The sequence below is a fragment of the Raphanus sativus genome, chromosome 4, assembly GCF_000801105.2.
Source record: "Raphanus sativus cultivar WK10039 chromosome 4, ASM80110v3, whole genome shotgun sequence".
Taxonomy (NCBI): Eukaryota; Viridiplantae; Streptophyta; class Magnoliopsida; order Brassicales; family Brassicaceae; genus Raphanus; species Raphanus sativus.
The window spans coordinates 22,484,060-22,505,179 of NC_079514.1; the positions used below are offsets into that span (position 1 = coordinate 22,484,060).

A 21,120-nucleotide genomic window follows, 5' to 3' on the forward strand; every position below is an offset into this window, starting at 1 on the left:
CAGATCGTGGAATGCCACAAATCTGAAGAAATATTATCATTAGGTACTTAAATTCCTCGAATTACGTTAGGCTTGACCCCTTGACTGGGTACGTAGGCAATTGTGTTATGAGTGCAACCCCAATCTCATTTTGACACTCTTTTCACCATGACGAAAGGGGGCATATGTTTGAGAACATATAGCCCAAACAGCGATTGTATGATTATCGTGATACCATGTATCCTATAATTAATAAAGCAATTATCTTCGATAACTTGACCTTCGAACAAATTCAGGTCTCTACGAACCTGAACCCAAGGTCTTAAAATCCTTCGAACAAATTCAGGTCTCTACGAACCTGAACTCAAGGTCTTAAAACCCTTCGAACAAATTCAGGTCTCTACGATCCTGAACCTAAGGTCTTAAAACCCTTCGAACAAACTCAGGTCTCTACGAACCTGAACCTAAGGTCTTAAAATCCTTCGAACAAATTCAGGTCTCTACGAACCTGAACCCAAGGTCTTAAAACCCTTCGAACAAATTCAGGTCTCCGTCAACCTGAACCTAAGGTCTTAAAATCCTCAGTAATCTCGAAGGTCTTAAAATCCTTCCAACAAACTCAGGTCTCCACGAACCTGGACCTAAGGTCTTAAAATCCTTAGTAACCTCGAAGGTCTTAAAATCCTTCAGGCGAAATCAAACTTCAAAAAACCTAAATCTAAGGTCTTAAAAATCCTTAGAAACCACTAAAGGTCTTAAAATCCTTATCAAATTCCAAAAGGTCTTAAAATCCTTATCAAATCTCAAAAGGTCTTAAAATCCTTATCAAATCTCAAAAGGTCTTAAAATCCTAAGCAAACTTCAATGGGTCTTAAAATCCCACAAACGAATTCAGGTTCCCATGAACCTCCTCCTAAGATCTTCAGGGTAGCTCAGGTTCCTAAAAACCCGGAGCTAATCTCAATATTTCAGGAACTCCTTCTAAGGATCCTCATAATCGAATACACTCGAAATCTTCGAGACCTGATAATTCATTAGACATTGTATATAATAATCACGATACATGTCCTAACCGAAACTTCCACTTGACAAAAGTCAATCTCATCCAAGAAACGATCAAACCAAGTCAAATGACTTAATACGAAAAACAAAACCGAAATTTGAATAAAAGGGTTTAAAAGCCTCCCCAGGTTAACGAGGGTTCAGAAGACCCTAAGGTTTAAAAGCCTCCTCAGGCTATAAGTCTGAAACGTAAACAAAGCCCATTGGGCAAAAGTCATGAAAAGCAACATTACAATTCAAAAAGAGCCGCAGCTCTTAGACATCATTATCACGGGAGCTCATCCCAACATCCTTGTCTCCCTCGACTGGATCACTTTCTTTGGCTGGATCTCCCTCATCTGCCTCCTTGTCATCGCCCATCTGGGACGTCTCGACTGGAGCTGAATCAGGGCCCACCAAACCTAAGTTAGAACCATACTCTCCGGAAAATGATAGATTAAACATGTTAATCTCGAAAGTACCTGAACTCTCTGAGAATTGAGGAACGGGAACCTTGCTGGCCGAGAAGTCGGATACTCGCGCCTTTTTATACGCAATCATAGCCATCAGATTAAGCAAAGGAAATCTTCAATAAAGATAACTGTTGCTCGAGATCTCAACAAAAAGATTGATGCTCGGCGGCTAGGTCTAGCTTCCGAGATAAGGAATCTTATCTCGATAGCTGGGGGCAACTGTTGGGCCCAAATATGACCCCCTAGCTAGTGATAGACAATAAGAAATGATAACGGGCCGCGAAAGGCCCATCATGAATTCAATCTTCAAAAACAGCTAAGTCAGATCCGGAGGCTGTGAGCTAGAGATGTTCATCAGAGAGGTCAAGGAAAAGAGGCAGCTCGTTGACAAGTAAACAGGCGCAGGACCCGGTAAAAGGGAAGCTGTTACAAATCCCTCAAATCACGGAGAGGATCTCGGGAACCTGTTGGTAGCAACTGACGGAGCCTGAGGCTATTTAAAGAAGACATCAAACAATGATCAAAGGATCTGACTTTACTCATATTTCACTCAACATTCATCAAAACATTCTTATTTGTAATATTCTTATAAATCTTTGTATTCATCAAAGATCACCTTTTGTAACCATCCTTTTTCCATTATATCAATACAAATCGAAGTTCATTCAACAAGTTATTACGGGATTCAGCCCACGTTATCTTTCCCTAACCTTTCCTAAACCTTAAAACCTGATCTAAAATCTAGGTGTGAGTTTAATCCCTCACAATGTCTTCCTTATCGTTTCCAAGTCCGACGATCACGAGAGAGCTTATTGAAAAGTTATATTCCTCGTTCGGAGTAGACCGCGCCGTGGTCTGTGAGCTTGCTTCTGATCACGAGACTCCGGAGACCGTTAGAAACGGGTATGACGGAGCATATCTCAGCTTTTTTGAGTCTTGCGGGCTTTCTTTCCCGATTCCGAGGCAGCTGCTAGAGATCCTCGCCGGTCATGGGATTTCTCTCACGCAGTTATGCCCGAACCTTCTTCGACACCTCCTTGCGATCCTCGTGAGGGCCAGAGAGGAGAAGCTTTTGTTTGAGCTGGAAGAGTTACACAGCCTATATCTCATAAAGCGCAACCAGAAGAATCCAGGGACAATCTTGGCGTCTCCCCGTCCTGGCCTCCATGTGATTGGAGGGACACCTTATCGGGATGATCAGTGGCGAGATCAATTCTTTGTTTTCAAGGTCGACTCGTCCTCAGTGGGAGATTTTGACTTTTCCCTGCTTCTTCGACGTTGGGCCGAAACTATTGGTAAGGTTTTGTGCCTTGATTGTCGTGTTATCCAAGGAATTTATGCAATTGTTCATTCGGATTATTTATTATTATTATTTTTTGTTTAGCTCATCCGAGGGTTTCTCCGGTATCCGATCAACTTCGAGGGACGGTGGCTGTCTTGAAGCGCGGGGACACCGATTGGTCATCGTTTACTAGGGAGCGAATTCGTACCTTGAACTCGCTTCCCGTCGGTCTAAGTATAGCTCCACCGATCTCGGGGCCGGTCGGGTTGCTTGAGGAGGCCGAGCGTTCTGATCATGAAGAGCCTACCTCTCTGGAAGAAATTATTGTTCGTCCTAACACGAGTCATTCTGAGAGGTGCTCGTTTCGGAGGTCACTCAGAACGAGGGCGTCTGTTTCAAGGAAAGCGCCAGTGGATCCTACCCCGATATCTTTGGGCTCTGATTCGGAGGAGGATATGCCAGCTCGCGAGCACGGATCTGCCAGGGCTTGGCGAAGTGTTTCAACGAGACCGTCGCGAGCTGCTCCCAAGACGTCGAAAAGACGGAGAGTAAGGAGGAGCGATCGTTCCCCTCTATATGAGACTAGTTCTGGTCCTAAACATGATGGGACTAGCTCTCAAGGTTTTGGGAGACCGCTTTTCTCTTCCTTGGAAGAGGAAGATGCTTATACCAAGGTCGCTGAAGCAAATGCCAAGGTTTAATCTAAGCGAATTGCTATTTTGCTACCAATTTTTGCTTTTACCGCATCGTTTTTTCCTGATTACTCTTACTTCCAGGTCATGGAGGTTTGTAACGACCTGGTTCTGAAGATGGCGGAGCGCACAGAGACCTCTCAAAGAGATGCGGAGATAGATCGGATCTCCCTTGACTTCAAGAGGATCTCCGCTGAACTTGAGATCGCCAAGCGGGAGAATAAGGAGGAGGTCGAGAAGATCAATTCCATGATGGGAGAGTGGGTGAAAGTTTGTGATGAGAAGTCGGCTTTAGAAGTCGAGGTCGCTGCTCAACGGACCAAAATTGCGAGGCTCGAAGCTGAGAGGGACCGAGACGTTCGCTCCGCTTGTCGTGAGATGTCGCGTCATTATGCAGAGATTCTGAAATCTCTGGAAGAGAAGTGGTCCAACAAAGAGAGGGAGACGGCGGCTAGAATTCAGCTTCAAGAGGTGATTGCCAACATCTCTCTTCTGGACGAGATCAAAGAGGGCAGCTGCGACGTTGATGGGGAGTTGGCTCGCTTGCAAGATTTGGAGAGAGACTGTGAAGCAGCCGTTGAGTCATGTCCCTCCTCGAGTTGGACTATCTCCGAGCTTGATCTTCCGCGAGTACCGGAGGAGTTGGACCTTGGGGGGCCGTCAAACGCGGGAGGCGATGTTGGCCCTTAATTCTCTTTTTCTTTTGATTTCATGTTTTTGTTGGATAACTATGTAATCGCGGATATCCTTATTTCCCCGGGATTTTGTGGATTTAAACTCGAATTGTTAGGATATTGTCCGTTTCTCTTTTGGCGAGAATATTTTGGTATTCCGAATTTATTAAAATCTATCGGTTAAGATGCTCATAGCAGTTCGCTTCTTTATAAGACCTCGAGGTTTCTCACTTAGGTTTCATCTGAGGACCTTCAAAATCTTTTTTCTTTTTTCAAATTGAGCGATTATGTCGACGAGAAGATCGAATCCCCGCGAGGCCGATAAGTCGAGAAATCGAGTTGGTAGCGTTGGTGTGGAGAGAATTCGATCCGGTGATGTTTGCGAGGCTCTTACTGAGGTCCTTCGTGAGGAAACCCGAGTTCTCCAGGTTCCTTCTAGACAGGAAGGTAAGGAACCTGGTGGCAAGGACCCATTTGCTCGTGTGAAGTCGAGTAGTCCTACTGGCTCGGAGGGTCGGGAACGTCCCTCCAAGAGGGCAAGGACGAACGGTTCGGACAACCGCCAGAGTTCTCTTGGTGATGGGGCATGCGAAGCCGTTTCATTGGAAATTCGCGCACTCCAAGGACTGTCCAATCACGGACGATCCAGATAGTGTGGCTCATCTGGTGAGGCACTTTAAGCCTGCTGGTTGCCCACTTCCCTCTCTTCGGAACATGACCGAGCGCGAGGCTTATGTCAAGATGGCGGTGGCCCACGCCAAGGTTGGTTTGCTGAATTTTTGCGCATCTTTGTTCGAACTCCTTTTGAACTTTCCATGATTTTTAGGCCAAGGAAGCTAACAACGAGTTCGCGGCGACCCTGGAGCGGCGCCTCCAAGATGTTCAGCGATCCGACGAGCTCCTCGAGGTTAAGAGGGTCGTGAGGGAGCTGAAGTCAAACCTGAAGCTGTTGCAAGAGCGTGATCATGCTAATGCCGATCGTTTGTCTGTTGCAGAAGAATCGGAGAGCCGAATCGCTTTACTTGAATCTTGCCTTCGCATTGCGGATAACGAGAGGAAGTCGGCTCTTGAACGAGTCTCTTTGCTTGAGTCGCAGCTAGAGTCAAACGCTTCGAAGCATGCCGATGCTCTCCGAAGTTCGATTCGTGAGGCCGAGAAAGGCTTGGCTGATGATTATCAGGGCGTTCTGAGGTCTCTGTAGGAGAAATGGGAAGGTGAACGGTCCAAGATCGATGATGAGCTCCAGCTTGGGGAGGTTGTCGTGAGGATAGATCTTCTGAAGGAGATAATGGGCAAGAATCTATTGGCTTTGGGTGACGCAAAGCGTTCTGGAGAGAAGGAAGTCGAGCTCGGAGAGTTCGATGTGTCTGTGATGACCGAAGGGCTGGAACTTCCCCAAGATTCGGAAGACTACTTTGCCAAGGGAGCTTTTGACAGCGATGGGACGAAGCAAATGGATGGATGCTTTGGAGATGGAGATTTCGACGTCGGAGAGTAGTCTGTAGGAATCCGTTCTCCGTTGATTGTTTTTCATGTGTTGTCTTTTTCTATTATTTGCTTCTGTTATTGAATTTAATAAAGAGACGAGTTTGAACGCTTCGTATTTTCTTTAGAAGGGTAGAGTTCGATGATTTATTTTGAACTTTTGATCGAAGAGAGTTGATACTCCGTCGATGCCTTGTCGGCGCAGAATGAGGTTTTTATTAAAACCGATATGCCGCGTTTTCCAGCGGGACCGAAATGTGCTCAAAGACTTGATCAGGGCCTTGACTTTACATTTAGTCGTTAAGTAAGCAGGAAAATTATATGGTGGTAAAACTTGTGTTTTGAGTACGATGAATCTTAAAAAGATGTCTTTTTGATAATTTTGAACTGTTAATTTTATTACAATCGAATTCTTTGTTGAAAGAAAATCTGTGTAATGGTGTCCTTGATTCAGATAGGTCGCTTGTTGCTGCGGGGTGCTCCCTTCTTGTTTTTAATGTTGGGAGGTGACTGTACTCGAGTCGCGGGCTGCCTATGTACCCTTAGGAAGGGATCAAGTCTTAACGTAGTTCGATTGTTTCCCCTTAGTTAAGGGTCGTTTTGGCTTTTGATCGTGTACGAGTGATCGTACGGTCTTTGTCAAGGTATCTATTCCGGTCTAAGGGAGTGGTTCGATATCTTTGAAGCTCGCGAGGTAGCATGTCCGAGAGCTCCTCTGGCTTCCGCGAATGGTTTCAATGCCTTTCGGGGTTGGGAATTTCAAACATTGGTGGTAGGTTGATGGTACTGCTTTCATGATGTATAGCCATGGTCTTCCTAGGATATCATTGAACGGTGCTGGTCGGACTATCACTATGAATTCCACGATTTTCCTAACGTCGCCGGCGGTGACTGCGAGCTCGATAGATCCTAGGGAGTATGTTGTTTCCCCTGCGAATCCGATGAGAGGAGTTGGTATTTGTTTAAGGAGAGTTTTGGTGAACCCCATTCGTTTGAAAGCGTCGTAGAATAGGACGTCGGCTGAACTTCCCGTGTCGATCATAATTCGTGAGAGCTCCATTCCTCCGACATCGAATCGCAGAACGAGGGCGTCGTCGTGTGGTTGATCAAGATCTGCGGTTTCATTCTCGTCAAATGTGATTTCATGGTCAGGGCCAGATAGAGGTTCCTGGATTCTTAGAGGTCTTTCGGCTCTCCGCTGGTGGGCCTTAATTGAATTGACGGAGTTGCAAAATTTTGACCCTCCATATATGAAATCGATACGTCGCATGATCCGACTGTTTATAGTGGGGGGGAGGGAGCCATTTCTTTTTTCATGCGGACTGGTATTGCTTTTGCCTCCCAGACAGCTTGTAGTTGGGCTGCTGCATGCTGTTTTTATTTCGGGTTCTGAGTTCGTATGGCCTCATTTCCTCTAAGTGCTTTCTGAGTTCTGTGAATTTTTCGGCCCGTTTTGGCTTGATCAGCTGTTTTTTCAGTACAAGCTCGAATTCTTCATGGAGTCCGGGGATTTGTATGGTGATTGTTATGCTTCCTTGTGTCGAGGTCGCCATCATACCCTGAACGTCGCATCGATCCCGCCTGTTTGAGCTCAGTGAGATCATGTCGACCCGCTTTTTGGGAGCGGGTGGTGGCAAGTTTGGTGACTCGGCTTCTGCCTCCCGAGCCCTTTTGTGGGAAGATGATTTCGGCTTTTTGTCGCTTTTTGGAGTCGAAGGGAGTTTTTCCTCTTGGGAGTTTTCTTCTTCCTCCTTTCTCTCTTTTTTCTCATAAAGCGGCGCGACATTCTTCAGTGGAATGTCCTTTTCGTTTGTGGAAATCGCAATGCTTGTTTAGATCGAAAGTCGATGACCTATTTTTCGAGGAGCTGTCTGCGTAAGAATGTTGACCCTTGGTTGGTGCTTCTTTAGTTGTCGAGGTCTTTTTGCTGGCGGCATTTTTGCTTGCCAAGAATTGCTCTTTCAAGTTAGCTACGTCCTCTTCGTAGGCCGCAAAGTGCGATGCTCGATGCAGTGCGTCGTCTAGTGATACTGGGGCTCTGACCGACATTTCTTCTTTGAATTTAGAAGAGAACCACACACCATTTTTCAGGGCGGCTAGAGCCACCCCGTCGTTTAGGTTTGCAATTTTGGCTTTGATTTCTCTAAATTTGTTTATGTAGGCTCTTAAAGGCTCGAAGGGCGCTTGTTTGAGGTTCCATAGATCGGCTTCGGTCGTTCTAGTTTCTATGAACACCGAGTATTGCTTTAGGAACGCCGACACCAGCTGTGTGAAGTTATCAATCGAATTTTCTTCTAGGCCGGCAAACCACTCTAAAGCGGAGCCTGCGAGGTTCTCTGCGAAGAAACGACAGTAGCCCGCTTCTTTTTCGTTGTCGTTGAGATGCGCCCTGGATATTGCAACTCTAAAGGCTAGGATGTGAGCTTTAGGGTCTGAGTTTCCAGAGTATTCGGGGAATTTTATTTTCCCAATTGTGCTTATCTTCATCCCCGCGATTCTTTCTGTGAAGGGAGTCCTTTGGGTTTCCTCTATAGCGAGGTCGATATCCGGGGCTGCGCTTGTTGCCATATGCATAATAGCGTGTAGTCGTTTGAGTTCGGCATCGTTTCTATCGATGTACTCCTGAAAGTTCCCGTTTCCTCCATCGGTCCTCAGGTCATCCCTCCGCGGAGTCCCTACGGCGGTTGGGGAGAAAGGAGGAACTTCATTTCGTCTACCCTGCTCGAGACCTGTGTCAGGGATTCCGAAGTCTTCCGTCGTTGTGTGATGGACTCCGGGAGCTCATTGGTCGGAAGGCGGGGTCTCGAATCGAACTCCGTTGGCTATTCCGTTGACGCCGTTGGTTCGGAGAGGCGTGATCGGAGAGCCTTGGGTTCGTGTTTGGTTTTCCCCAACCCCCTTGAAACTTAGGCTCCGGGGAATCGGGCTGGTAAATGGATTGTTAAGCGAGTTATCTCCAGCATAATGTCCCGATCGGGCACTCGAAAAACCGGGAGTTCTGAAGGCTCCGCCGTTCGGTGCTCTAAGCAACGGATTTGTCTAAGATCTGTGCCCGTCCTGAATGCTAGCTCGATGCTCAGCGAACTCTCTTTCAGTTTGTTCCAGCCTGGTGGTAATTGCTCGATGAGCGATCTCCTGCTCCTGGGCTTTATCTAGGAGAGCTTGTACCATGCCTCAAAGCTCCGCGACTTCCTCCCTTGTTTGGGTTATTTGTACAGGAGAAATCGGTCTTATTGGTTGAGTTCGGGTTAGCGAACTGTCTATTGGGGATCTGTCCCCGGTTCGGCTCCAGACTCGGGATCCGGATCTGTCGGATGCTGTGACCCCAGCTGGTGGAGCTTGCGGGATCTGGGTTGGATCGTTAATCCCGCTTGTGTTAACTGGTCCGATCGGCAGATTGACTCCTTGGTCGACTCCGATTGGATCGACGTTGTCGGATCTCTGCTGAGGGACTCCAGATTGACTTGGATCCATGATCGTGCTTAGAAATCCTAGATCGAGTTCTTAGCAAGGATGTTTTTCGTTTATCTTCCCCACAGTCGGCGCCAAAATGTAGAACCTAAAATCTACACTTAAGTATTTTGTAGTGTTTGTAAGTAAACTAGAGAAGTGACAAAAAGATGTAGGCAACGATATCCTTAGAACACAACGATGTAATCGGAATTTGGTAGACAAAAATGGACTTTTATTGATTAAGAGGTCGAGTACAAAGAATAGCTAAGAGATCGACTATAACAAGGAGGTCGATCTAAAATGAGATCTAAACGAAGTAAGAAAGATGTAAATGTGTGGTGTGCTCTCTCTCTCTGGGTTTTCGCTATCTCCTTTAGCCTTGATCTCCTCTTCCTTTTATAGGTTCGACTCCGCTATTCTTGTAACTGCTTCCGCGACCTTCTCGACTTCGGCGACCTGTTTTCCACCTTGTTGACGTCGCTGTGGGTTTAATCCTTTTACGGCCCATTTTAAATACGGCCTATTTAGCCCACGTCAAAAATTGGGTCCAACAACCATGGCTATGAACGGTGCAAGGATCATCGCCCATTGGGAAGTAATGAGAGAGTGGCTCAAAGGGCAGGCCCGGAAATGGAACTTGCACAAGGAGTTCTCTCAGTACAAGACGGTGGTTTTGGCTGAAGCGGAACTCGAGGGTACTGAACCTCCCTCCTTTGAAGACGAACCAGCTATTCCTTCATCTAGGCGCGGTAGGCCTTAGAGGATATCTGAGCTTTTTGTAATAACGGCTTTGGGCGGTCCGTCCTTGCTAAAACAATGGCTTTTATATGCTTTTCTTGTCCCTTGAATTTTATTGTTGAATAATATCCTTTGCTTTTGTTCGTCTTTCGTTCGGAATGGTTCATAAGACCTTTGAGCGCGATCTCCTGGGCGGAGTTTTAGGGTCTAGGATCGGGATCCTCTTGTGGCGCCGATAATTCAGGGATATATCCCTTGCCGAACACATTTCGTATCATTAGAACACGGGAGTGTCTAGATAGGCTTGTAGACGTGTTGTAAGGGGTGGATCCTTGTTGGGGTTGACCCCTTGAATGGATATCAATGTCTAGGACCTGGATCCTATTAGTAGATTGATTGAATCCTGAAATGATCAGAAAAACGTTAGACCTTGTAATCCATTATTAAAAACCTGAGTTTTGGATTTGGAATGAAAGATCCTTGCTTGGAACCCTAGAGTTCTAGCTTGGTTTGAACCCTGAGGTTCTTGAGCCTTTGAACCCGAAAGTTCTTAAAGTCTTGAACCCTAAGGCTCCTTACCTAGGCCCGAAGGCCGTTTTATTGAACCTGAAGGTTTGCTCATTGAACCCTGAGGTTTTCTGAGTGTTGGGGTTTAATCTTTAGATCCGGGGACCATGATTAAACCCTATGGATACCTCGAAACTGGAGGTTGATGCTTTTAAACCATGAGGTTCTTGGCAAACCCGAGGGTTGGTATTTGGATTCGAAGATCCTTGAACCCTGAGGTTCTTACTAGATCCGAAGATCAGTTAGACCAGAAGGCCCTTGATCGACCCTGAGGTGATCTAGAATCCGGAGATTCCTTACAGACCTGGATGCTGCATTGAACCCCGAGGTTCTTTTATAGACCCGGAGGCCGTACTAAACCCGGAGGTTATTATATAGACCCTGAGGCCGTATTGAACCCTGAGGTTCGTCATAGACACTGAGGCCGTATGCGTTATGGGAGGTTTGTGATCGTATTCTGCTCCCCATGGGGGAACCACTACCGATCTGTTATTGAGAAACCGCACTCTGCCACCCGGAGGTATAGGCCACTCTCGTGAATCTCAATGCTGCACTCTACCTTTCTGCAGAAAAGGTCACGCTCAGACTTACTGTGGTCTGGCGTGGGCCTGCCCCGCGGAGCGACTTCACACCAGACACACTACTTTTCACGTCTGGATAAGTATTAATTTTTGGTGCTAACCGGTATTTTCGCACATTTGCTCCCTGCATATCAGCCGTCAGCATCTGATTACAGTACTTTGAAGTGTACGTCATGCCCCCTGCGTGTATTTAGCTCGTAGCGTCTTTAACACAGGGTTTGGGTAGCACTAGTACGGTGGTCCCCACGTAACTCTTGGACTTATAGCCTTTACGCAGGGCCCGAGGTGCAGACAATGTAATAGGGTTGATCAGACCCGTTCCTTATATGTCGTACACCCATGTGAGTAGTCTCACTAGTGTATATAGGGTTTGCTGAGGTCTAAGATCCCTTAAGACCTGACCTAGCTAGTATGCCCCTTTAAGTACATTGGAGTTCCTATAACCCCTTTAGCCGTAACTAATAATGTATTTTATAAGCTTAGTCCGGAGACGTTATCGCATACATAGGAGTAGGAAACCAGTGTACTTAAATATATCATAATAATAGTAGTAGTATATAAAGCTTGATCCGGGGATCTTACTCTAGAAGTGATAGAATTTGAGGTGCAAGGTGTTCCAGCAGTTGGGTTGGACCTTGCCGTCGCTGTCTTCCAGCTTATAGGCTCCTGCCCCTTGCACCTCTATTACCTTATAGGGACCTTCCCATCCAGGAGCGATTTTTCCGGCTGATTTGTCCCTTGTGTGGTCACAGACTCGCCTTAGGACCCAGTCCCCTTTCTGGAAGGTTCTGGATCTGACCTTTTTGTTGTAGCTCTTGGCGACTTTCAACTGGTAGGATGCATTTCTAAGGCGGGCCGCCTCCCTCTTTTCGTCGAGTAGGTCTAGACTCAGGGACATTAGCTCGTTATTCTCCTCCTGGGAAAGGAATTCAGAGACCGTGGTCCTTACGTGCACCTCTGTGGGTATCACCGCATCAGCACCATAGACAAGGGGGAAGGGAGTCTCCTGGGTAGCCGTCTTCGGGGTTGTCCGATAGGCCCAGAGTACTCCGTGTAGCTCTTCTGCCCATCGCCCATGGGCGTCTTCTAGGCGCTTCTTGAGCATGTTCACCACTGTCTTGTTAGTGGATTCTTCTTGGCCGTTAGATTGAGGGTGTCGTGGTGCTGAGTAGGAGAGCTTGATGTTCCAGTCCTTGCAGAACTTTCGGAAGTTATAGCTTGTGAACTGGGGTCCGTTGTCTGTGACGATCTCATGGGGAGTTCCGAAGCGTGTGATCACGTTAGTCCATAGGAATTTCCTGATTTGGAGATCCGTTATCTTGGCTAGTGCTTCAGCTTCCACCCATTTGGTGAAATAGTCTGTCACGACTAGGAGAAAAATCTTTTGCCCCGGTGCCATAGGGAACTTTCCTACGATGTCCATGCCCCATTTTCGGAAGGGCCAAGGAGAACTTAGGGATTTGAGGTTCTCTGGTGGAAGGTTGGAGATTGGCGCGTGCTTCTGGCATTGACTACAGAGCTTGGCTTGTTTGAGGGAGTCCCTCGCCATGGTTGGCCAATAGTATCCTGCTCTTCTAGCTCTGAGTACCAGGCTCCGACCACTAGAGTGGGAACCACATTCTCCTTCATGCAGCTCTTCTAATATCCTGGCGGCTTCTCTAGGGGTAAGACATCGTAGATAAGGTCCTGAAAAGGATCTTCGGTATAGTTTCCCCTCAGAAAAGCAATACTTTGCGGCTTGGCGCCTTATCTTCCGACTTTCGTCACGATCTTCAGGCAAGGTGTCATACCTTAGGTAGTTGGTGATGGGCGTCATCCAGGTCTCTCCTTCGTCTACCACGGATACTTCTTCAGGTTCCGTCTCCTTTTCGGTCGCGGGCCATTGGAGTACCAGTATTGGGATGCTCGTATGACTTGTAGTTTCTAGGGCGGACCCTAGGTTAGCTAGAACATCAGCCTGGGGGTTGTGCTCCCTAGGAATCTGGGTGAGCTTATAATGTCGGAACCTGTCGAGTAGTTTCTTGGCCCCAGATAGGTATCTGATCATACTCGGATCTTTCGCCTGATAGTCTCCTTGGACTTGGCTTATGATCAGTTGTGGATCGCTGAAGACCTGGATATCTTCCACCCCCATCTATTTTGCAAGTGTCAGCCCTGCTATTAGAGCTTCATATTCAGCTTCGTTGTTCGTTGCTTTGAAGTTGCAACGTACGGCCCTTGAGGCTGACTCCCCCGTGGGGGAAGTTAGAACCAGTCCCACGCCTGCGCCACTTACGTTACTAAACCCATCAACGTACATTGTCCATTCGCCTTTCTCCCCTTCGCTATCACGAAGTTTTACCTCTTGTTCTAGGGCTGGAAGCATGGCAGGAGAGAATTCAGCTACCAAATATTCCAGGACTTGCGATTTGATGGCTGTTGCAGGCCGGAAGATCACGTCGTATTCCCCCAGCTCTATAGCCCATTTTGCTAGTCGTCCAGACACTTCTGGCTTATGCAGAACAGCCTTGATGGGGAAGGAGGTGACTACCACGATTTGATGAGCCTGGAAGTAGGGACGCAGTTTTCGGGCAGCATTAACTAAGGCAAGGGCCAGCTTCTCGAGGTGACTATAGTGGGTCTCCGCATCCAGTAAAGATTTGCTTACGTAGTAGATAGGATGCTGTTTTCTTCCTTCTTCCCTTACTAGGACCGCACTGACTGCGTGTTCCGATACCGCCAGATAGAGCAGTAGGACCTTACCTTCCAAAGGTTTTGAGAGGAGAGGTGGAGTGGTGAGATAGGCCTTGAGATCGGATAGGGCTTGCTCACATTTCTCGGTCCATTGGAAGTCCTTGGGGTCCTTCAGGGTTTCGAAGAAGGCATGCGACTTGTCGGATAGCCTGGAGATGAATCTGCTCAAGGCGGCCATCCTTCCTGTCAGTCTTTGCACCTTCCTTGACGTTGCGAGGGGAAGGTATCACCTGGATCGCTCTCACCTGCTCTGGGTTTGCTTCAATGCCCCTGTGAGTGACTATGTACCCTAGGAACTTTCCAGAACTTACTCCGAACGAGCACTTTGAAGGGTTTAACTTCATGGTGTACCTCCTGAGAGTGGTGAAGGCTTGTTGAAGGTGTGAGATATGGTCTTCGGCGTCTAGGGACTTCACCAACATGTCATCAATGTAGACTTCCATGGTCTGCCCTATCTGGTCGGCGAACATCATGTTGACAAGCCTTTGGTAGGTCGAGCCGCCGTTCTTCAATCCGAAAGGCATAACCTTGTAACAGTAGATACCCCTTGAGGTCATGAATGAGGTCTTATCTATATCGTCAGGGTGCATTAGGATCTGGTTATATTCAGAGAACACATCCATGAAACTCATCAGCTCGTGACCAGCTGTTGCGTCGACCAACTTATCGATGTGAGGCAGAGGGAAAGGATATTTTGGACAAGACTTATTAAGGTCTGTGAAATCGATACAGACTCTCCACTTCCCATTCTTCTTCCTGACGACCACCACATTGGCTAGCCATTTCGGGTATTGCACCTCTCGTATGAATCCAGCATCTAGTAGGTTCTTGATTTCTTCGTTGATTATCTCGTCCCTTTCAGGAGCGAATTTTCTCCTCTTCTGTCTGACAGGAGGATGCATTGGATCCACCTTGAGTTGATGCATGATAACATTGGGATCAATTCCAGGCATGTCTTCGTGATACCAGGCAAAGCAATCGGAGTTGGATCTTAAGAAATCGACCAGTCTCCTTCTCAAGCTTTCCGGAAGCTTGGAGCCTATCTTTAAGTTTCGACTTGAGTTCCCTTCCGTGAGCGGGACCTCATCCATTTCTTCCACTTCCGGCTCTTCGGTATGTGGGGCCGGAAGCTTCTTCTGTAATTGCTATAAGACCTGAGTCTTTCCCCTAAGGGTAGTCTGATAGCAAGACCTAGCATTCTCTTGATCCCCCTTGACCGCTCTGATGCCCCAAGGGGTTGGGAACTTGGCCAGCTGGTGCAAAGTTGAAGGTACGGCTCCCATGTCATGGATCCAAGGCCTTCCCAATATCACGTTGTATGATGAGGGGCAGTCGACGACCAGGAACTTCGTGGCTTGGTTTACCCCTTCGGCATACACGGGAAGAAGGACCTCTCCTAAGGTTTGTTTGACTTCTCCACTGAAGCCTACGAGGGGGGTTGCCTTTCTGGTTAGAGCTGTAGGTTCCAAACCCAGGTCGGCGAAGGCCGAATAGAAGATTATGTTGCTGGAGCTCCCATTATCTACTAGTATCCGCTTGACCAAGCAGTTTGCTATGGTAAGTGAAATGACGAGAGCGTCGTGATGAGGAGTGAGGACCTTTTCCTCCTCCCTTGCAGTGAAACTGATCTCATCCGTTCCAAGGAGTAGGCGCTTGGGACCCTCGGCCTCTTGACCGTTCCTGGCATTGCGAGTACTTTTCTTGGCTGCAGCACTGCTAATTCCGCTCACCTCTGATCCGCCTGTGATGACATGGATCACCCGGTCTTGCTGTGGTGGCAATGCAGGAGCTGCCTTGATAGGGAGACTGGGATCTTCTTTATTTAGAAGGTTCTTGGCTTTATCCAAGAGGAACTCCCGTAGGTAGCTTTTCTTGAGGAGCTCGGCGACTTCCATCTTTAGGGTTATGCAATCCTCCGTAGTATGACCATGATCACTATGAAACTCACACCATCGCTTGGGATTTCTATTAGCCTCTGCGGCCTTCATCTTAGGGGGCCACTTGACTTGAGGACCCATTTGTCGTAAGCCACTTGACTTGAGGACCCATTTGTCGTAAGCCACCGACCATGCCCCATTTTCGGAAGGGCCAAGGAGAAACTTAGGGATTTGAGGTTCTCTGGTGGAAGGTTTGGATTGGCGCGTGCTTCTGGCATTGACTACAGAGCTTGGCTTGTTTTAGGGAGTCCCTTGCCATGGTTGGCCAATAGTATCCTGCTCTTCTAGCTCTGAGTACCAGGCTCCGACCACTAGAGTGGGAACCACATTCTCCTTCATGCAGCTCTTCTAATATCCTGGCGGCTTCTCTAGGGGTAAGACATCGTAGATAGGGTCCTGAAAAGGATCTTCGGTATAATTTCCCCTCAGAAAAGCAATACCTTGCGGCTTGGCGCCTTATCTTCCGACTTTCGTCACGATCTTCAGGCAAGGTGTCATACCTTAGGTAGTTGGTGATGGGCGTCATCCAGGTCTCTCCTTCGTCTACCACAGATACTTCTTCAGGTTCCGTCTCCTTTTCGGTCGCGGGCCATTGGAGTACCAGTATTGGGATGCTCGTATGACTTGTAGTTTCTAGGGCGGACCCTAGGTTAGCTAGAACATCAGCCTGGGAGTTGTGCTCCCTAGGAATCTGGGTGAGCTTATAATGTCGGAACCTGTCGAGTAGTTTCTTGGCCCCAGATAGGTATCTGATCATACTCGGATCTTTCGCCTGATAGTCTCCTTGGACTTGGCTTATGATCAGTTGTGGATCGCTGAAGACCTGGATATCTTCCACCCCCATCTATTTTGCAAGTGTCAGCCCTGCTATTAGAGCTTCTTATTCAGCTTCGTTGTTCGTTGCTTTGAAGTTGCAACGTACGGCCCTTGAGGCTGACACCCCCGTGGGGGAAATTAGAACCAGTCCCACGCCTGCGCCACTTACGTTACTAAACCCATCAACGTACATTGTCCATTCGCCTTTCTCCCCTTCGCTATCACGAAGTTTTACCTCTTGTTCTAGGGCTGGAAGCATGGCAGGAGAGAATTCAGCTACCAAATATTCCAGGACTTGCGATTTGATGGCTGTTGCAGGCCGGAAGATCACGTCGTATTCCCCCAGCTCTATAGCCCATTTTGCTAGTCGTCCAGACACTTCTGGCTTATGCAGAACAGCCTTGATGGGGAAGGAGGTGACTACCACGATTTGATGAGCCTGGAAGTAGGGACGCAGTTTTCGGGCAGCATTAACTAAGGCAAGGGCCAGCTTCTCGAGGTGACTATAGTGGGTCTCCGCATCCAGTAAAGATTTGCTTACGTAGTAGATAGGATGCTGTTTTCTTCCTTCTTCCCTTACTAGGACCGCACAGACTGCGTGTTCCGATACCGTCAGATAGAGCAGTAGGACCTTACCTTCCAAAGGTTTTGAGAGGAAAGGTGGAGTGGTGGGATAGGCCTTGAGATCGGATAGGGCTTGCTCACATTTCTCGGCCCATTGGAAGTCCTTGGGGTCCTTCAGGGTTTCGAAGAAGGCATGCGACTTGTCGGATAGCCTGGAGATGAATCTGCTCAAGGCGGCCATCCTTCCTGTCAGTCTTTGCACCTTCCTTGACGTTGCGAGGGGAAGGTATCACCTGGATCGCTCTCACCTGCTCTGGGTTTGCTTCAATGCCCCTGTGAGTGACTATGTACCCTAGGAACTTTCCAGAACTTACTCCGAACGAGCACTTTGAAGGGTTTAACTTCATGGTGTACCTCCTGAGAGTGGTGAAAGCTTGTTGAAGGTGTGAGATATGGTCTTCGGCGTCTAGGGACTTCACCAACATGTCATCAATGTAGACTTCCATGGTCTGCCCTATCTGGTCGGCGAACATCATGTTGACAAGCCTTTGGTAGGTCGAGCCGGCGTTCTTCAATCCGAAAGGCATAACCTTGTAACAGTAGATACCCCTTGAGGTCATGAATGAGGTCTTATCTATATCGTCAGGGTGCATTAGGATCTGGTTATATTCAGAGAACACATCCATGAAACTCATCAGCTCGTGACCAGCCGTTGCCTCGACCAACTTGTCGATGTGAGGCAGAGGGAAAGGATATTTTGGACAAGACTTATTAAGGTCTGTGAAATCGATACAGACTCTCCACTTCCCATTCTTCTTCCTGACGACCACCACATTGGCTAGCCATTTCGGGTATTGCACCTCTCGTATGAATCCAGCATCTAGTAGGTTCTTGATCTCTTCGTTGATTATCTCGTCCCTTTCATGAGCGAATTTTCTCCTCTTCTGTCTGACAGGAGGATGCATTGGATCCACCTTGAGTTGATGCATGATAACATTGGGATCAATTCCAGGCATGTCTTCGTGAGACCAGGCAAAGCAATCGGAGTTGGATCTTAAGAAATCGACCAGTCTCCTTCTCAAGCTTTCCGGAAGCTTGGAGCCTATCTTTAAGTTTCGACTTGAGTTCCCTTCCGTGAGCGGGACCTCATCCATTTCTTCCACTTCCGGCTCTTCGGTATGTGGGGCCGGAAGCTTCTTCTGTAATTGCTATAAGACCTGAGTCTTTCCCCTAAGGGTAGTCTGATAGCAAGACCTAGCATTCTCTTGATCCCCCTTGACCGCTCTGATGCCCCAAGGGGTTGGGAACTTGGCCAGCTGGTGCAAAGTTGAAGGTACGGCTCCCATGTCATGGATCCAAGGCCTTCCCAATATCACGCTGTATGATGAGGGGCAGTCGACGACCAGGAACTTTGTGGCTTGGTTTACCCCTTCGACATACACGGGAAGAAGGACCTCTCCTAAGGTTTGTTTGACTTCTCCACTGAAGCCTACGAGGGGGGTTGCCTTTCTGGTTAGAGCTGTAGGTTCCAAACCCAGGTCGGCGAAGGCCGAATAGAAGATTATGTTGCTGGAGCTCCCATTATCTACTAGTATCCGCTTGACCAAGCAGTTTGCTATGGTAAGTGAAATGACGAGAGCGTCGTGATGAGGGGTGAGGACCTTTTCCTCCTCCCTTGCAGTGAAACTGATCTCATCTGTTCCAAGGAGTAGGCGCTTGGGACCCTCGGCCTCTTGACCGTTCCTGGCATTGCGAGTACTTTTCTTGGCTGCAGCACTGCTAATTCCGCTCACCTCTGATCCGCCTGTGATGACATGGATCTCCCGGTCTTGCTGTGGTGGCAATGCAGGAGCTGCCTCGATAGGGAGATTGGGATCTTCTTTATTTAGAAGGTTCTTGGCTTTATCCAAGAGGAACTCCCGTAGGTAGCTTTTCTTGAGGAGCTCGGCGACTTCCATCTTTAGGGTTATGCAATCCTCCGTAGTATGACCATGATCACTATGAAACTCACACCATCGCTTGGGATTTCTATTAGCCTCTGCGGCCTTCATCTTAGGGGGCCACTTGACTTGAGGACCCATTTGTCGTAAGCCACCGATCAGTTCTGGTTTGGATATTGCGAGATGGGAGATGTCAGGCCAAGTAGACACCATCATCCCTTCGGATCTAGGCAAAGGTCGATGCTGATACCTGCCCCTATTCGGGTTACTAGTCTCCCTCACGGACTTAGAGTGAGAAGGCTCGTCATGGTCACTGCTTATAGGCTTTGATGACTTCTGATCATACTTCCACTACAAGAAAAATCGGTATTAGTAGCACCCGAAAAACGCTATCATAAGGTTTTCATAGCGTTTCGAAGAACGCCGTGACAGCCGCAGCTATAATAGACCCTCCACTTATTGTAGCGTATTTTCATGTGCTATAATAAATATACATATTGTAGCATTGAACGTGTGCTCTTGATTAGTTTTTTTATAGCATTGGTCTACTGTTATAATGTGTTTTTTTTATGACGTTTTTATAACGCTGTAAAATATATTATAATTACATAGATATAATGCTATGTTATTATTTCTCATTTATATTTTTAAATTCATAATTATTAATTAAAATTATAAATTAATATATTTTAATTCACGTTTTAAAAATTAAAATTAAATTCTAATATAACTGGTTTTGTGAATAAAATTATTTATTATTTAATTTTTGGTTTACAAATGTATTGGTTTATTACAAAAAACCGGTTTACATACAAACCCGGTTTATTAACTAACCCTAACCAAACCTAACTGACCCTAACTAAACCTAACTAAACCACGTTCTTTTTCGATCTCCGCCGCACTCCTCGTTGACGCCGAGACCACCAGCCACGAACACCACCGTTCGATCTGCCCGTCATCTTCCTACTCCATCCTCCTCCTCCTTGCGTCTCTGTCTGCTCTCCTTCTCCGCCTTTCTTCTTCTTCTTCTTGCTCGGCTCCACCACATCTGTCGTTTGTTATGCCTCTGCCTCCGCCTCTTCTCTCCATATCCGGCTGTTCTTCATCTTCTTCATCTGTTTTTTCTTTGAATACAGTTTTCAAAACAAAAGCAGAAAAAGATTCAAACTTTCATCAACAATTTCAGACAGGGAGACAATCCAAATTTTTATAATAAAAAATGGGGAGACTTTTACTTACTCTTCTCTGTAGCCAATCCATCGTTCTTCAATATAAACCAAACAGTTACAGATACGCAAAGAGGAAACAGATCGGAAACAAGATCTGGCAAGCAGACTCATCATTCCAGATTCGATAAGAAAAAAAAAGATGAGAGGAAGACACAGAGTAGAGAAATGTGAAAGGGGAGAATTACGGGGTAAGAGGAGAGAGAGAGACAAACACATCTTTACACCTTATGAATTCTTGTCCGTTAGATTTAGGATAATCAACGGTTGTAGTTAAAAGAAAGACTGATCTTCGTCCTTGTGTATTATTGGTCGATTTGTGGTTAAAATAATAAAAAAATCGATTAGTTATATCCATTAGATTGACATAAATTAACGGTGAAGATTGATCTATTGGTTATCCTCGCCATTCTCCCTTATTGGTCAAGGCTTTTTTTCTTTTTTTCTTTTTTTTCTTCTTCTTTGTTATACTGTTTTTTACATTAAATTAAGTTTATAATTTCAAAAGTATAATTGAAACATTTATAATAAAATTAGCATATTTAAATTTAAGACTGATGTTAAAATATTATATTAAATTAATGACTTTGTATGTAGAGATTAAGTTTGGGGTTTGAAGTTTAAATATAGAGTTTAGGGTATAAAATTATAGTTTTTAAATTTGGAATCAAATATATGGTTTGAGATTAAATTTTCAAAAATTATTAAACTTAGAATTTTATATTTAAGATCTGTGATTAAATTTTTTAAAATGTTAGAGTTTCATCTTATAGAAATTATAATTTATTACAACTTAAGATTTGATGTTTTATGATATATGTAAATATGAGGTTTGTGGTTTAGGGTTTAGATGTAGAATTAATTATAAATTTGAGTTTTAGAATATAATGGAGTTTAATTTTAAAATTTATATTATAACTTTGAAAAAGTTAAGATTTA

General features: G+C 46.3%; 4 protein-coding genes across 4 annotated transcripts; 1 reads left to right on the forward strand and 3 right to left on the reverse strand.

Moving 5' to 3' along the window:
• Positions 1 to 2,259: 2,259 nt before the first annotated feature.
• LOC108850272 (uncharacterized protein At3g60930, chloroplastic-like) lies at positions 2,260 to 4,157 on the forward strand. Its single transcript, XM_018623837.2, has 3 exons — positions 2,260 to 2,788; positions 2,878 to 3,470; positions 3,552 to 4,157. Exons 1-3 carry the CDS (start codon positions 2,260 to 2,262, stop codon positions 4,155 to 4,157), a joined length of 1,728 nt encoding a protein of 575 aa, XP_018479339.1.
• Positions 4,158 to 14,843: 10,686 nt separating this feature from the next.
• LOC130511205 (uncharacterized) lies at positions 14,844 to 15,716 on the reverse strand. The gene has a single exon (XM_057008086.1). It carries the CDS (start codon positions 15,714 to 15,716, stop codon positions 14,844 to 14,846), a length of 873 nt encoding a protein of 290 aa, XP_056864066.1.
• An 82-nt stretch (positions 15,717 to 15,798) lies between these two features.
• On the reverse strand, positions 15,799 to 17,521 carry LOC130511206 (uncharacterized). Its single transcript, XM_057008087.1, has 3 exons — positions 17,278 to 17,521; positions 16,597 to 17,045; positions 15,799 to 16,479 (listed from the first exon to the last, which is right to left on the reverse strand). The coding sequence occupies exons 1-3, from the start codon at positions 17,519 to 17,521 to the stop codon at positions 15,799 to 15,801; spliced, it is 1,374 nt and encodes a 457-aa protein (XP_056864067.1).
• Positions 17,522 to 18,223: 702 nt separating this feature from the next.
• On the reverse strand, positions 18,224 to 19,431 carry LOC130511207 (uncharacterized). The gene is made up of 2 exons (XM_057008088.1): positions 19,405 to 19,431; positions 18,224 to 19,306 (listed from the first exon to the last, which is right to left on the reverse strand). Exons 1-2 carry the CDS (start codon positions 19,429 to 19,431, stop codon positions 18,224 to 18,226), a joined length of 1,110 nt encoding a protein of 369 aa, XP_056864068.1.
• Between the last annotated feature and the right edge of the window lie 1,689 nt (positions 19,432 to 21,120).